The sequence below is a fragment of the Scyliorhinus canicula genome, chromosome 14, assembly GCF_902713615.1.
Source record: "Scyliorhinus canicula chromosome 14, sScyCan1.1, whole genome shotgun sequence".
Lineage (NCBI taxonomy): Eukaryota > Metazoa > Chordata > Chondrichthyes > Carcharhiniformes > Scyliorhinidae > Scyliorhinus > Scyliorhinus canicula.
This window is the reverse complement of record NC_052159.1, coordinates 102,478,151-102,494,643: the sequence shown is the minus strand read 5'-3', so window position 1 is coordinate 102,494,643 and position 16,493 is coordinate 102,478,151. Positions and strand designations below refer to the sequence as shown.

Sequence of the window (16,493 nt, the reverse complement as noted above, 5' to 3'; positions counted from 1 at the left end):
TACTGCAGCCTTTTTTTTCTTCCCACTCCGGGTGAGCACCATATAGTGTGGGGCAAGTTCTTCCAGGCGCCTTCCCCCACCGGGATGCGAAGAAACAGCGCCGTTTGGGGCCCTCGAAACGGCCCAAAAGTCCCTAAATAGCAGGAGCGCCGGCCGCCATTTTGTTTTTCTTCCCCCGTTTTTTTGGGGGAGTTACTGCAGCCTTTTTTTTCTTCCCACTCCGGGTGAGCACCATATAGTGTGGGGCAAGTTCTTCCAGGCACCTTCCCCCACCGGGATGCGTAGAAACAGCGACGTTTGGGGCCCTCGAAAGGGCCCAAAAGTCCCTAAATAGCGGGAGCTGCCGAACGTGCGGCTTAGCTCCGCATAGCCGCAACCGGCGATGCTCAATTCCATGATATTATTAATGCCACAAGATGTGAGTACGCTCCGTGTATTGAACAAATGACCACACAACCAGTATACTAGTTCAATTCTACTTTATTATTAAACATAGGATTGCTTCTATACTTAACTTACACGCTACTACACATTGGATTATATCTAACAGCTTAAATGACCTTTACTTAACTTTCAAGTGACCAGCTCTGTGCAGGTTAGATAAGGCCTTTATCTGGTTCCCCACGTATGGAAGTTGTCAAGTACGTCTGGGCTAAAGTTTGTCCTTCTGGTAGCGATCACGGGTTCTTGACCTTGGCCAATCGATATACTGCAGTTGGAGGGGCAGAGGCCGGTCCCAAAAGAGACAGAGCGTTGGTCGCGCAGTTCCTCTTATCCTCCGATCTTTCGCGCTCTTTTGAGCGGTCCCAACTTGGGATCCAATCGATCGATAGGATTTCGATCACCCTAATAGATTCTGACTAATTAGGGGAGGGTACCTTGATAGCTGGGCAGGTCCTGGTTGTTTTTGTCCAAGGCACGTATGTACTCCCAAATAAGGTGAATAGACACCCCCGAGTCTGTTATGTTTCAATCTGAGTCCCATTGTCCTGGAGAGATCTGTGATTGACCTTTAGCAGGTGCAAGTTTCTGTATAGGTCTGGGTTCCTGTTTGCCAATACACACAAGCTGTGTCATGTCTGTGTGTCATGTCTGTGTCCCAGCCTGACCACAACTCCCATTATCCTTTGCGGGTGGCCATTTTAGATGGCTACATAGGCCACCAAACATACAATCTGGCTAGACTTTTCATTCAAGAGGCACCTGATTGGTCTCCTGAATTTCACTCATTACATGTGAACGATCAGAGGGTGGAACCATTACTCTCGATCCCGACAGTGTGCAACCATTCGCCTCATGTAACTCATCGTTGTGCCTCACAAAACTTCAATCCACCATCTTCTATGATAGATGGCCATCCTTACATCACAAATCTTTAAACTTGTGACAGAATAGGATCTCCATCCATCCATGCTTAATTTGTTTAGCAGTCAATGGAGATTGGGCAAGTCTCTGATACAAAAATCATCTCGGGAGGACACAATATCTGGGTTGGCAAATCTGGTAAAGGGAGACACTTAATGTGTCCCCATTAGCATTTCCTTCCCTGCTCATGATGCTGTACTGATAGCTGACAATGTAAGCGTCCAGCACTGTGTTCTTGCTGAGGGCATGGGAGGAATACATTTTTGACTCACTGAAAAGCTTGTGGTCGGTACATATGGTAATTGATGACCATAGAGGTACTGATGGAATCTTGTTACCACAAAATCGACAGATAGACCTTTGTCCAAATGTGAAAACCCCGTTTTGCTTTCGTCCGAGTTCTACATGCAAAAGCAATGGGTTTTTTGGACCCGTCCTCCATTACATGAGAAAGTACCTCCCCTACACTGTAGGATTTTGCATTGAATGACAGAACAAGCTCCCTGTCTGGATCAAAATGGACTAGCGGATTTACCTATTCGACGCCACACTTTGATAACTTTTAAAGCCGCCTTCTGCGCAGACTCCAATTTCCATTTGGTTTCTTCATGCAGAAATAGGTACAGTGGCGCCAACCCTGTAGACGAGTCTGGCAAAGGTTTCCCATAATAGTTTATCAAACCTTTGTGCAGAAATAGGTACAGTAGCGCCAACCCTGTGGACAAGTCTGGCAAAGGTTTCCCATAATAGTTTATCAAACCTACAAATAACCTGAACTTGTCCACGTTCCTGGGCTCGAGAACTACGTTAAGCACTTGAACATCTCTTTACAGAGGCGATAAGCCTTGCACAGTGATTCTGTAGCCCAGATGCTCCATGCTTGGTGCCTGAAAAATGCCCGTGGTCCACTTCAGACTCAGTCCAGCCTCTGAAAACCATTTTAAAACTCAACCCAGGTTGCTGAGGTCCTCCTCAGTCTTTCCTACAATGAAGATACCATCCGAGTAGATGGCAACATGGGGAATGCCTTATAACAGGTTGTCCATCGTCCTGTGCAAGATCACCGGACTGGAGGAGACACCAAAAACCAAACTATTATACTTGAACAACCCTTTATGCACGTTGATGGCCATGTACTGTTTCAATCTTCCTCTCAGAGTTGTTGATATGCCTGGCTCATGTCTAGTTTGACTATGTCTTGCCTCCTGCAATTGTGGAAAACAGCTCTTAATAATAATCTTTATTGGTGTCACAAATCGGCTTACATTAACACTGCAAGAAGTTACTGTGAAAATCCCCTAGTCGCCACACTCCGACGCCTGTTCGCGAACATAGAGGGAGAATTCCGAACATCAAATTCACCTAACAACATGTCTTTCGAGCCTTGTGGGAGGAAACCGGAGTGCCCTGAGGAAACCCACACAGATACGGGAGAGAACGTGCAGACTCCGCACAGATGGAAATTTAAACAATGATAGAAAAAAGTACAATCTATTCAGACATGTTGAAGAAATTTTAATATTGTTAGTAATGAAGTTTGTTTTAATATACCATTTTTTTTATTTTGCATGACATCACTCCTGGGACGAGGTTTCCTTTGCTCAGTCTTACAAAATTCAAATAAAATATTGGGGATTCTGTCCAGTATCCTAGCCACTGTTAGGTCTGGTCCAGGATCGTAATAGTCACACCGACCTGTTCCTGACCATGGAACAAATCTGAAGGGCCTAACCAAAAGCATGTGTCGCCTCCTGGAACAAAGCGTCAAGGTAACCCTCCGTCCTCTGATGCATCGTAGTGTCTGATGCTCAGACTCCAGCTTGTCAATGTGAGCTCAAGTTGCTTGAGCTGTATAAATTTAAATTGCCAGCAGGGAATGGTTTTAGTTATTTGCAGGTGTGAGACTTCCTGAGAAAACAGGTGCTGGCCTTTCCGCTGCTGCCGCCATGGGGGATACAGGATAGAGTAGTTTCCAGTACCTGGGAGGGAGAGGGGAAGGTATCGGACATTTACCAGGAGCTTTCGGAGGCGGAGGAAACTCCGGTGGAGGAGCTTAAGGGCAAGTGGGAAGACGAGCTAGGAGGAGAGATAGAGTCGGGGCTATGGGCGGATGCCCTAAGCAGGGTTAATATCTCCTCCTCATGCGCCAGGCTTAGCCTGATACAATTTAAGGTAGTCCACCGGGCACACATGACAGCGGCGAGGATGAGTAAGTTCTTCGGGGTTGAGGATAGGTGTGCGAGGTGCGCGGGAAGCCCAGCAAATCATGTCCACATGTTTTGGGCATGCCCGAAGCTTAGAGGGTTTTGGCAGGACTTTGCTAAGGCAATGTCCACGGTGCTAAAAACACGGGTGGTGCCGGGTCCGGAGGTAGCGATCTTTGGAATGTCGGAAGATCCAGGAGTTCAGAGGTGAAAGAAACCGATGTCTTGGCCTTTGCCTCCCTGGTAGCCTGGAGATGGATCTTGTTAATGTGGAGGGACTCGAAGCCCCCGAGTGTAGAGATCTGAGCTAATGACATGGCTGGGTTTCTCAGTCTCGAGAAAATAAAGTTTGCCTTAAGAGGGTCAATGTTGGGGTTCACCCGGAGGTGGCAGCCGTTTGTCGACTTTCTCGGGGAAAATTAAAATGTCAGCAGATACAGTATTCTAAGGGGCTGGGGTGGATTGTTGTTGAATGGCTGAGGTGTGTGAAGATTGGGGTGGGGGGGGGGGGTGGGAGAATGTTTATTTTACCATGTTGATGTCATTGTTTATGTTATTGTTATAAAGATTTTCAAAAAGTTGCTTGATCTGTAGATGTTGTTGGATATGAGAGATTGACAGTCATTTGGATCCCAAATTCTGAAGCAAAGTTGGAGCATTGTGCACTCTAGGTCTGTAGATGAAAGGGGCCCCTGACTGCTGAGCCGAGTAGGAGAGGGAGTGCAGCTTGTCCTGACTTTAGTTGTGTTTACTGCTGCAAGCTCGCAGTCTAGTCCAGGGGTTTTCAAACTCCAGGTCGCGACTCGTGGGCAGCTGTCGGGAGGGCCGCGGAGTGATCAGTTATGGCGTTTCTGATCGCGTGCAGAAGTCCTCAACTGCCACGACCAGCTTTTAAGAAAGCTGTCCGTGGGCAGTCCCCGATTAGTTCCGCCATTTGAGTGGGTGGGCGGCGCGAGGCTGGGCTGTGTGCTGGTCACCGCACGGGGCAGGGGGACGATGGCGACAATGTGACGTGGGCTGGCGGACGTTCACATGGATGTGCGATGCTAATTGGTGGCTGCAGCTTGGAGCTCGTCTCTTGTGCTCATCCTTTGCACTCTGTACGGCTCGTCCCCTGCCACCAATCGGCAGTATGCAACCTGCGGCCCCGTGGTCAATTTGTTCAATGGCCGGCACAACGTCCGCTTACACTCCCACGAAGGTAAGTACTGGACGGGAAGTGGTCTGTGACTGGGTTGGATGCAATGAGAGGAAGCCAGGGCAGGTTTGTCGGTGAGGAATCCTGATCAAATGAGGCCATTGAATAGGGCTACGTGAACGCTGGAAGAAACCTATGTCGCCACTCTCTGGAAACCAGGATGGAAGTGCTTTTGGTGAGAATGGAGCAGGAGGTGACTTGGATGTTTGGATAGTGTAATGCAGTGGAACCAGTAAGAAATAGTGTGACATTGTGTATGTTTGACAAGTTATTTCATCTCCTCTAAAGTCGTAGTTTGTAAAGTAAAAACAAGATTGTACTTTTTTCTACAATTGTTTAAATTTATTTTTATTTTAAATGTTTTTATTCTCCATTTTCACATTTTCCTTCAAAATTTACACCCCACCCACAGACAGTAAACGGTAACAAATACAAAATCAAACCCCTTAACAATAACAACGATCCCATCCTCACACCACCCCAAACAACAACCCACCTGTCAATATATGCATCCAATAAAACAAATCCTCCCACGGTGGAAACAAAAAACGAAGGAGAAAAATAAAAAGGAGTCCGGGACCGCCCATGGTCACCATAGGTCCCCCCCCCCCCAACACACACACACACACCCCCACACACGCACACACACACTCAACGCCATCCAACCTCTGAAAGAGTACCGTACATGATACTCAAGAGTTGTAAACACCCCCCCTCTCCAACTCATCCCGTCCACTACCTCTTGTAAAACTCCTCCCCCCCCAACCTCGGTTCCTTCCCCCTAATTTTCCACCCCGGCTAGACCACTCGGACCCTGTTCTGCCAGGCTCCGATGGCCACAGCCACTCCCCCCACCTCACTCCCGTTCACTGGCCGGCTTAAACCGGCCAGCGTGGAGGCCCCCGCCCGGGTCCCTTCCCCCCTTGCCCGGCTATAGGAAAGCCCAGAAATCCCCTTTTAACACACAAACCCCGCATATCCACCTACACCCAAAAGAGCCGTCACTTCGAGTGAAAGTCCCATCTCGTCCCTTGTCCAAATATATACAACATTGGCTCCTTTATCCCATACACCCACATGCAGTGAAACAAAAACGAAGAAAATACAGTCATGAGGTTACATCGGCACATGGTCATTTCTCAGTTCTGCCACAGTCCTTCTGCCTTAGCAAACTCTTCCGCTGTTCCAAAATAAAAGTCCTTGAGCTTGTAAGTCACCCTCAGCTTCGCTGGATATACAATGCTGCACTGCACCTTGCTAATGTACAGTTCCCATTTCACCCGGTTGAAAGCAGCCCGCCTCCTCGCCAGCTCCACCGTAAAGTCCTGGTATACACATATACCAGCTCCAGCTCACTGCACCACCTGCTTCTGCTTGACCCAGCACAGGACCTTCACCGTCACACTGTACCTACGGAAGCACAGAGTCACTACCCTTGGCGGCTCACTCGCCTTTGGTACAGGCCTCCACGACCGATGAGCCCGATCCAGTTCATACCGAGAGGGATCCTCCCCCTACCCAATAGTTTTGCCAGCATCGCGGCAAAATACTCAGTCGGCCTCCGCTTCAACTCCTTCGGGCAGCCCCACAATCCTCAAATTCTGTCGCCTGGATCTGTTTTCCAGGTCTTCCATTTTTCCTCGCAGATCCTTGTTAATCTCCATCACCTTACGCGTTTCCTTCCCCATCGAAGTAAGTTGATCACCGTGCTGCAATAATGTCTCCTCCACTTCCTTCAGCGCCTCCCCTTGCTCCTGCACCTCCGCCACTGCGCTCGCCACCGCCGTCATCACCGGGGAAATCGCCTCCTCCACCAGCACACTCAAAACCTCCCTCATCTCCTTCCTCATTGTCTCCATGTATTTTGTAAACTGCCTTTCGAATTCCACAGCCAACACCGTAGTTATTTCTTCAGCCGTAAGCAATGCGGCCTCCCCTGGTGCTCCAGCCTCCATTTTCCTTGGTGACCCTGCGGTGACCTTTCCGCTCCCCAACGGACCTTCAGCTGTTTTTTTACGGCTGTTTTTTGCTCACCCTCGACATTTTCCTTTACTGTGCCGTCACTGTGCCTTCTCCCTGCTTTTGCCGCCTCCGTGGACCCTGGGACCGGGCTTAAAGCCCCGAAAATGCCGTTCCCGAACGGGAGCCCTCCATTGCGCGGCTGCCTCCCGCCCGCCGTCAATTGTTTCAATTTCTAAAGAAATGGGAATATATTTAAAACAATGTACATGTTCAACTGAATTTTTAGCAGTAAAACGTCATCAACTTGGAAAAATCAGGTGTTGGAAATAAATTTCCAAGTTCAAAAAAAAGACTGCCGACCATGACCGCCATTTAAATATGAACGATGGAGTCTTTCCGTATAATTTAATTTGATTATTTGGATGATGGACATATCATATTCAGACATCAGTTTCTGATTATTCTAAATTTCAGTATACTCTCAGAAACAAAAGATCTGAACTTGAGCTGCTGTTCGTTTGCCTCCGTTAGTCTGATGCTACACAAGCAAAAGTTATAATTGTTTTAACTGTTCATACATTTCTTTTAGTATTGAACAGAATGTGATCTGGGATATACCTCACTGTTTTAAAAATAAGTCGTTGTCCATTTAAAACTAAGATGAGGTGAAATTATTTCTCTGAGGGTCGTGAGCCTTTGAAACTCTCCCTTAAAAGGTGGTAGAAGCAAAACTTTGAAAAATGTTAAGGCAGTGGTGGGTGGATTCTTGGCAAGCAAGGGGGTAATAGGTTATCGTCCTCGAGTTGTAATAGACACTTGAAGAAAGAACATTCACTTGGCTGTGGGAAAAGAGAGCGGAATGAGTTCATCTGAATTGCCCTGGCAGAGAGTGGCACAGATCCAATGGGCCGAATGTCATCCTCCTGTGCTGTGTCACTATTGCATAATTCGATGTCCAAAAATAAATCTTGTTCTGTTCTAAGGGGCATTTTTAAATTTCATGGGAGGGATTCTCCGTTGTGCCGATGCCCGAGGGTTTCCCAATGTCGTGGGGCTGCCCCACAATGGGGAACCCCATTGACCAGCTGGCGTAACAGAGAATCCCGCTGGCCGGTCGAGGCAGAAATGTGACGGGGTGGAGAATCCAGCCCAATGTTCTTCAAAAAATTAATGAATGATGGACATTTTCCACTGGTGCTGTTGAGTTAAGGTTCTTTAACAAATAGCAACAAATCTGCCTGGAGTGAGAGAAATGGCAGAATTCCTGCCCATTGCAATCCCTCATTTGTATGTTGAGTTCCATATCCTTTCAGTTGTCATTTCTTCCTCTGCTAAGTTCGTTTCGGACTGATACAACAGGCAACTTGTTCTTTTGCCTCTGACAATGTTGAGTTGGCTTCCTTTGAAGGGTGAGAGTGTATGTTGACTTGAGCGTGGGGTGTTTTCTCTTGATTGCCTCCCTTTGGCTAAATGATGCCCATGACTAAAATTTAGAAAGAGTCCAGGAATTTATGCCAAAAGCCTGTCTTTTTCATGCTGCAGAGCATTTTTGCATGAACAGTCTGAGGGTGGTGAAGCGATCAAGCACGGAAATTAACCAAAATGCTTTGTTACATTTTCGCCAGACATGAGCATCTTGCATGTTAGCACATCCAATGTTCGCATTTAAGATTTGTTTTCTTTATGGGAAATCTTTAACCATTTAATTTTGTAGGTTTTGTTGTAATTGCAGCTAAATGGATCTGCCAGTTTACAACAGATTTTTCACATGAGAGTAAAATTCTTTTCATTCTTTTTGTACCAGTCAGAGGCGGCAGTGGGCAGATTAGCAACCTGTGTTTTCAAAATAACTGATTTTTCTAAGTTCAGTTTTTCAAAGCAGATAATAAACTTAGCTGTACTCTGTTGGAAATCCCAAACTATATATGATCGAAGTTGAGCCACTTTACAGAAAGGAAATTTATAACAGCTGTGCTGTTTTGAGGCATTTTTACATTGCCAAATGTCAACATTACAAGGAAAAACGGTGGCATGTGGCACTGTGGTTAGCACTGTGACTGCGACGCTGAGGACCCGGGTTCGAATCCCACCCTGCGTCACTGTCCATGTGGAGTTTGCACATTCTCCCCATGTCTGCGTGGGTTTCACACCCACAGCTCAAAGATGTTAGGGGGATTGGCCATGCTAAATTGCCCCTTAATTGGAAAAGAAAAATAATTGGCTACTCTAAATTTATTTAAAAAAACATTACAAGGGGAAGTGTTTTGTACTTCCATTTCATGTATCTTAAAATATTATCATAATGAAATTGCTTGTTTAGTGATCATATGGAACTTCCAAGAGAAATATTGGCTGGAATGTTCCGGCTGTTAACGCAGGTGGGATCTTCCACTCCCTCCAATAGCGCACCCCTGTTGTGGGTTGCACAGCAACAAGGGGTGTATTCAACAGGAATCCCTGCTGATAACGGTGGGTCCAGAAGATCCCACGACCAACCAATGGTGGGCTGCCTCCCCTGCCCTGAAACATGAAGCAGGTTGTTCAGTAAATCCTGCCCATTCTATTTTATGTTTCTCTTTGAACAGTGATTTAAATTCGTTCAATAGGTGATTGAGTATTTTCAGTACTATGTGAGTTCATACTTGTATTAATGTGGGAAGTCAAACGTTTTTTATGTGAAATTGATGTCTTGGATCACATATTCATTCTTCCATAACATATTTATTTCTAGCTTGAAGGTCCATGTGTCTTGCAACTGCAAAAGATCAGGAATATATCTGCTCCAAAAGATCACGAGGAGTCTCAAGCTGCCCCAAGGATGCTACGTGTGCAAATGACAGATGGGAATGTGAATTGCATAGGAATAGAGTTTAGTCATCTGTCTAAAATCAGGTGAGTTTTGTAGATTTTTTAAAAAGAAAAAAAGGAACAATGTTATAATTGTAATCCATAAAACTAAGCTGTTGGTTTGTTCTGGAAGATTTGGTCATACATGCATTTGGCGTTATCAATACAGCGGTGTAGAATAAGGATTATTCATCGTCTCCTGTTTCTAAGCATTAAATATCAAAACATAGTTTAATTTTCTGCTTCAGTTATCCCAAGTGAGATCAGTTATTCAAAATGACCTATTTATTAGCATTAATTAATATTCTTATGACTAGAATATAATAGCAGAAGCAAGCCATTCAGTACCTTGAGCATGTTCCACTATTAATTTAGACCATGGCTAACTTGCATATTATCTTTATTTACCTGCCAGTTATTTATAACTGTACCTGATCAAATGTCTCAGTTTTTGTATTTTCAAATGACCTAGTCTCAACAGTTTCAGATTCCCACTTTATTTGTGTTACGAAGTGTTTTTTGATTACATCACTGAGCAAGCTTGGTCTAATTTAAAGGTTATGCTCCTTTTGTACTCTACTCTCCTTGCCAGAAGGAATCATTTCATTCTATCAATCCTATCACATTGTTAAGATCTCTGCAGAAATCAATAACTTTAAAAAAGAGCTGAAAGAATGACATGTCAAGATTTCACATTTTAAGAAATGTAAGAAATTTACTGTAACTAATGACCAAAAACATCGCTTAACACTATCTTTGTAACTTGTACGTTAAATTATATGATGGTTTAACCCCATGTTTATCCTTAGCCTGAACAAAGAATGCAACTTCTGTCCACCTTAGAATTTATAAAAGCATTCACATTTTTGTGTAACTTAGTGTTTGCTCCTACTGTTCATTGTTTGAACTAGCTCTGTTCGGGTTTCATGGGCATTATCTTGATTTAAATTTTTTACGTCCATCACTCTGCATTTTTGGAGAAATGAACATGATATCATTTACACCTTGTCTTTTGCAAATAGACTACATACTGTGCCAGTTCATTCTGTTAATCAGAACATTGGCGTATTGGCATTAAAGCTTAACAGACTGTGTGAAACCTAAAGGTATGAGAGATGGGACTTGTGCAAACTCTTTTTAAATTGTGTATTTGAGCCAATTGTTTGACACTTTTATTTGTACTTCAATAGAATTTATATCGTTAATGAAACTTATTTTTTTTCCTGTTAGCCTCAACACCCCACCTGGCACAAAAGTAAGATTATTTGGAACTGTTAAGATAAAGAATGGATTTCTGTTGTTAAATGATGCCAACGTTTTTGTCCTTGGTGGCGAAGTGGATCAACTAATCGAAAAGTGGGAATTGCAAAGGGTGAGAACTTGATTCATATTTTCAATTCAAATCCACTACAATACTTCAGTAAACTTAGACTAATTTTGGTGAAAAGTGACGAATTAAAATTGAACTAACGGATTAAATAAAACAGTATATTCACACCTTCAGTGTTTTCCAAACAGATACATTTTGTAAAAATAAAACAGTGGGTCTGTTTTATGCACTGAGGAAAATAAAATCTGCTTTTGGTGCAAATCTGTAAAGTTCCTTAACCAAGACCACAAAAACCATGCAGCCTGAAATTCCCCTATGGAAATTTGAAATGGTTCACATCAGTTTTGACCCACTTCAGATTAGATTTGGGCATCTGTTGGGACAGTCATTTATTGCAGACAAATGTTTGGCTTAAGGAATAAGAAACAACCATTTTGTGGCTGTAACTTGCTCAGTGGAAATCTGAAGGGGTCCTCACTTGTGTCTGTGCTCACAGACAGACGCATGCACGCACACACACACACACACATTTTCTCAATTTCCACTTGTAATTAAGGGGTGAAGTTAACAGAGGTGAGCTATTGTTCACATTTGGATGGAAAATTGGCGACTGTCCTTCAGTAACAAATTATTGACCATTTTTCAACCGGGCATGATTTAAAAATGGGAATTTGGCTCCCCTTTTGGTTAGATCGTTTGATCGTCTGAACCAGGGGCTAGTTTAGCTCACTGGGCTAAATCTTTATTCATAGAATTTACAGTACAGAAGGAGGCCATTCGGCCCATCGAGTCTGCACCGGCTCCTGGAAAGAGCACCCTACCCAAGGTTAACACCTCCACCCTATCCCCATAACCCAGTAACCCCACCCAACACTAAGGGCAATTTTGGACACTAAGGGCAATTTATCATGGCCAATCCACCTGCCCATCTTTGGACTGTGGAAGGAAACCGGAGCACCCGGAGGAAACCCACGCACACACGGGGAGGATGTGCAGACTCCACACAGACAGTGACCCAAGCCGGAATCGAACCTGGGACCCTGGAGCTGTGAAGCGATTGTGCTATCCACAATGCTACCGTGCTGCCCCTTAAATCGCTGGCTTTTAAAGCAGACCAAGCAGGCCAGCAGCACGGTTCGATTCCCGTACCAGCCTCCCCGGACAGGCGCCGGAATGTGGCGACTAGGGGCTTTTCACAGTAACTTCATTGAAGCCTACTCGTGACAATAAGCGATTTTCATTTCATTTCATGTAGTTGGTGAGATGGAGATTAAATGCTAAAATTTGTAAGAACAAAGTGGTATGTGTGCAGTATGAATTCTTTTACAATGTATTGCTGCAAAAAGACATTCGGTCAAAGCTTTTCATCTATCATTCATCAGGGACAATCACAAGAATACCAATGTCAGGGAAACAACTTTACACTGTATGAGAAGAGGGTGCTGATTGATTGGCAAGTGGACTCTGGCAGATGTGTTGCCATGGAGACTGGTGACTGACGGTTAATTACCAAGCATTGTTTGAAATTTATATCTGGCATTTAGACCCTGGTCAAGGCATTGCCCTGTGGAATGAACCAGCGAATGACTTTCAGTTAATTTGTTTAGCTAAAACAAGCACGTGTGTATGTTCTTTGTGTCTGCAAAGAACAGGACGCTGTGTATTATTATTTGAAGCTTCCAATATGCTCAAATTCTCCAGACTGCAAGCCCGACTGACAAGCTATTTGACAGCATAATTCTTAGCACGCTAAGGAATATTTAGCAAATTTTGTCCAATCACGATCACATATCATGTTGGGCACGTTTGTGTTTTGCAAACATTGGCTGGTTGTGTACGGTCTGTACTTTGTCTGCTGCAAACAGTGGAAAGGACATGCGGTTTGGTGTGTTCTGTCAGTCTTTGGCAAGTATGGCCAATATCACCCTGGCATTGAAATTCTCATACCCCATTACTCATTTGTGTGATCAGCAGAACGTCTTTTTGGTTTGATGGCAGCACCCTTATTGCGTACAGTTCTGGTCGCCTCATTATAGGAAGGACGTGGAAGCTTTGGAATGGGTGCAGAGGAGATTTACCAGGATGTTGCCTGGTATGGAGGGAAAATCTTATGAGGAAAGGCTGATGGACTTGAGGTTGTTTTCGTTAGAGAGAAGAAGGTTAAGAGGTGACCTAATAGAGGCATACAAAATGATCAGAGGGTTAGATAGGGTGGACAGCGAGAGCCTTCTCCCGCGGATGGAAGTGGCTATCACGAGGGGACATGGCCTTAAATTGAGGGGTAATAGATATAGGACAGAGGTCAGAGGTGGGTTTTTTACGCAAAGAGTGGTGAGGCCGTGGAATGCCCTACCTGCAACAGTAGTGAACTCGCCAACATTGAGGGCATTTAAAAGTTTATTGGATAAGCATATGGATGATAAGGGCATAGTGTAGGTTAGATGGCCTTTAGTTTTTTTTCCATGTCGGTGCAACATTGAGGGCCGAAGGGCCTGTACTGCGCTGTATCGTTCTATGTTCTATGTTCACCCTGTTAGTAGCAAATACCACTCATGTTGTACTGCATAGTAACACTGTGAGACAGCTGGCTTCAGCTGTTGATGAAGTTTTTGAGATACCTTATTATTCCTGGGTAATCTGAGGCAGACTGGGCACATATCTGGGCCGAAAGTGACAGTCATAGACACATTCATTTTTAAAAAAAATTTTGAGTATCCAATCATTTTTTCGAAGTAAGGCACAATTTTGCATAGCCAATCCACCTACCCTGAACATATTTTTGGGTTATGGTGAGAAACCCACGGAAACATAGGGAGAATGTGCAATAACTCACCTCCTGGCCCCCAAAATCTGTCCACCTGCAAGGCACAAGTCAGGAGTGTGATGGAATACTCCCCACTTGCCTGAAAGAGTGCAGCTCCAGCAACATTCAAGAAGCTTGACACCATCTCAGACAAAGAAGCCTGCTCACTTGGCACCCCTTCCACAAACATTCACTCCCTCCACCACCAACGCACACTAGCAGCACCGTGTACCATCAACAATATGCACTGCAAGAACTCACTAAGGTTCCTTAGGCAGCAGCTTCCAAACCCATGACACTACCATCTAGAAGGACAAGGGCAGCAGGTACACGGGAACGCCACCACTTGGAAGTTCCCCATCATCACTCAATTTTCTGACTTGGAATTATATCACAGGCCCATCACTGTTGCTGGGTCATCATGATGTCTCGCCATGATGTAGTGCTGCAACACAAATATCTATTGCTTCAATAAGTGGAATATTGTTTGATAGCCGAGGAATGTCGAAGAAATGTCAAATGACCACGTGGGCATAGCATCACTACTGATATGCGAGTCCTGTATGGTCTTTGCAAATGTGAAGGAATCCTTCAGCATATATGTGGGATAACCTGTTTAAATTTGGTGCTAACAATTCGCCCAACCATTTTGCTAATTCATGCTGTGCAGAACTGGTCAAAAATAATATAGGCTGTAAAGGACGGCTCATACTTAGGCGGGCGCAGTGAGCCTTGAGATCAAACCCTGTCATATATAAAGCACGCAGCACCTCATCACTCTTACAGAAATCTAGCAAGTGTGTTTAAAAGATTACCTTTGAGCAGAGCTGTCTGGTCGTGTTGAGTGACAAATCCAATCGATATGAAGTTGGACTCATCATTACGTATGGAGTGTACGAGCGGCACGGTAGCACAGTGATTAGCAATGCTGACTCATTGCGCCGAGGACCTGGGTTCAGTCCCGGCTCCGGGACACTGTCCTTGTGGAGTTTGCGTGTTCTCCCCATGTCCGCCTGGGTCTCAGCCCCATAACCAAAGATGTGCAGGATAGGTGGATTGACCATGCTAAATTGCCCCTTAATTGGAAAATTAAAAGAAAAGGAATGACAAGTATTTTGTTGATGCAGTTATGATTATGAAGGCTGATCTTTCTTGTCCCTTTGTCAGGTTTGCTGATGTGTATGTCCAGATTGGTCTTAAAGTTGAGTTCCATGAGAAATGTGTCTTCTAACCTCCACCCCTTGCATATTTACGATCTGTGCATGATAAGTTTGCTATATTTAAATCCACAGCAGCATGTAATATTTTTCCTGCATGCCTTAATGGGCTCCATTCTGTGCTCAAATTCAACTTCAAAATGTTAAGTCAAATAAACACCCTTTCCTTGACGTTTTCATTGCATCTGTCAGGGCTTTTCCCACACTGATCTACTGCAAATCTACCTTCAGTGGTAGTACATATGTTGGGATTCTTGCAGTTCCATGTGCCTACTAACAACCTCATAAATAAGGCTGGAGCCATTTGCTCACTATGCAAGCTTGATGGTGAGATGGGTGCATCAAAGACATCTTGTGGGATAACAGCTACCCTGAAAAGATCATTCCATATTGTACATTGTGTAAACTAATGAACAGACCTGCCAGTTTCAGCTCCGAAAAGGACCCAGTCTACTTTGTTAGCCGAGAAAGACGAGGTATCAAACATTTGAGCAACCAGTGAATGTAGCTGTCCCACAGTTCTGCTGTGCAGTAGCAACACAAGGGCATTAACCACTAACAGGATGCTGCTGTCAAGCCAGAAGGATATTCTTCCTATCTCTCAAATTAACAATTTGGTAAATGAATTTCAGTGCCAGTGTGATACTCGGTATGTCGGCTGTACGTCCCAAAGACTGACAGATCTGATCAAACAGCATATCCTCCTGCTGTTCGCAATGACCAAAGTACATACAGTAGCCAACTAGCTCATCCTTGCAAAATACCATGTCCATCATTAGGTGTGATTCCGCGATTGGACATCATTTGCTAAATAATCCTCAGTGAACTAAAAATTATGCTGACAACCAATGTAAATAGTCCAGCTCGCATTCTGGGGCATTTGTGTGTACTGGCTGCTCCATATATTAATACACAGTGCCCTGTTCTTTGCAGACTGAAGAAACTACACAAAACAAAACAAATGCCATTTACTGGTTCAATCCACAGGGCAATGCCGTTACCAATCAGAGTTAGCTGTCCATTTTAAATTTCAAACAATGTTTGGCAGTTAACACTCGGTCACTATCTACTGGTGCATTCTTCGTGGCAATGCCTCTACCAATCAGAGCCCACTTGCCAGCCAGCCAGTACTCTCTTATACAGTATAAAGTTGTTGTTTCCCTTCTTATTTGTTTTCTTGAGATTGTGCGGATCAGTGCAAGACAAGAAGCTTTGACAAAATGTGTTTATTCAACATTATTTGAGTTATGACCAAACTATATCCTTTATGGTGTTTAAATTCATTAAATGTGCTCCTCAGTGGTTGAATATTTTCAAAATATTTTGTTATTTTCTCATTATTTTGCAACAGCCTGTTGCCGTTGTTAAAATTTATAATTAGAATGTCTGTTTTGTTGAGCTGTCTATTTTCTTATCAATTGATTCTCAAACCTCTGTGTATCCTTTGACTCAAACAATGCCATTGGATAATTCAAGAAAATAGACACATTTTTAATAAAATAAAAGCAAATTACTGTGGATGCTGGAATCTGAAAGAAGAAGAGAAAATGCTGGAAAATCCCAGCAG

At 44.2% G+C, this 16,493-nt stretch overlaps 1 protein-coding gene across 7 annotated transcripts in view; it reads left to right on the top strand.

The window, feature by feature from the left end:
• The window catches only part of tdrd3 (tudor domain containing 3), a 183,913-nt gene that overhangs the window by 47,679 nt on the left and 119,741 nt on the right, over positions 1–16,493 (top strand). For all 7 annotated transcript variants that reach the window (XR_005463113.1, XR_005463115.1, XR_005463114.1 and 4 more), the window contains 2 exons: positions 9,461–9,621; positions 10,807–10,948. Coding sequence is in view for 3 of the 7 variants with exons in the window: in XM_038817691.1 (XP_038673619.1) it covers positions 9,548–9,621; positions 10,807–10,948 (216 nt within the window). In the remaining 4 variants the exon portion in view is untranslated. The remainder of the gene's footprint in view (positions 1–9,460; positions 9,622–10,806; positions 10,949–16,493) is intronic.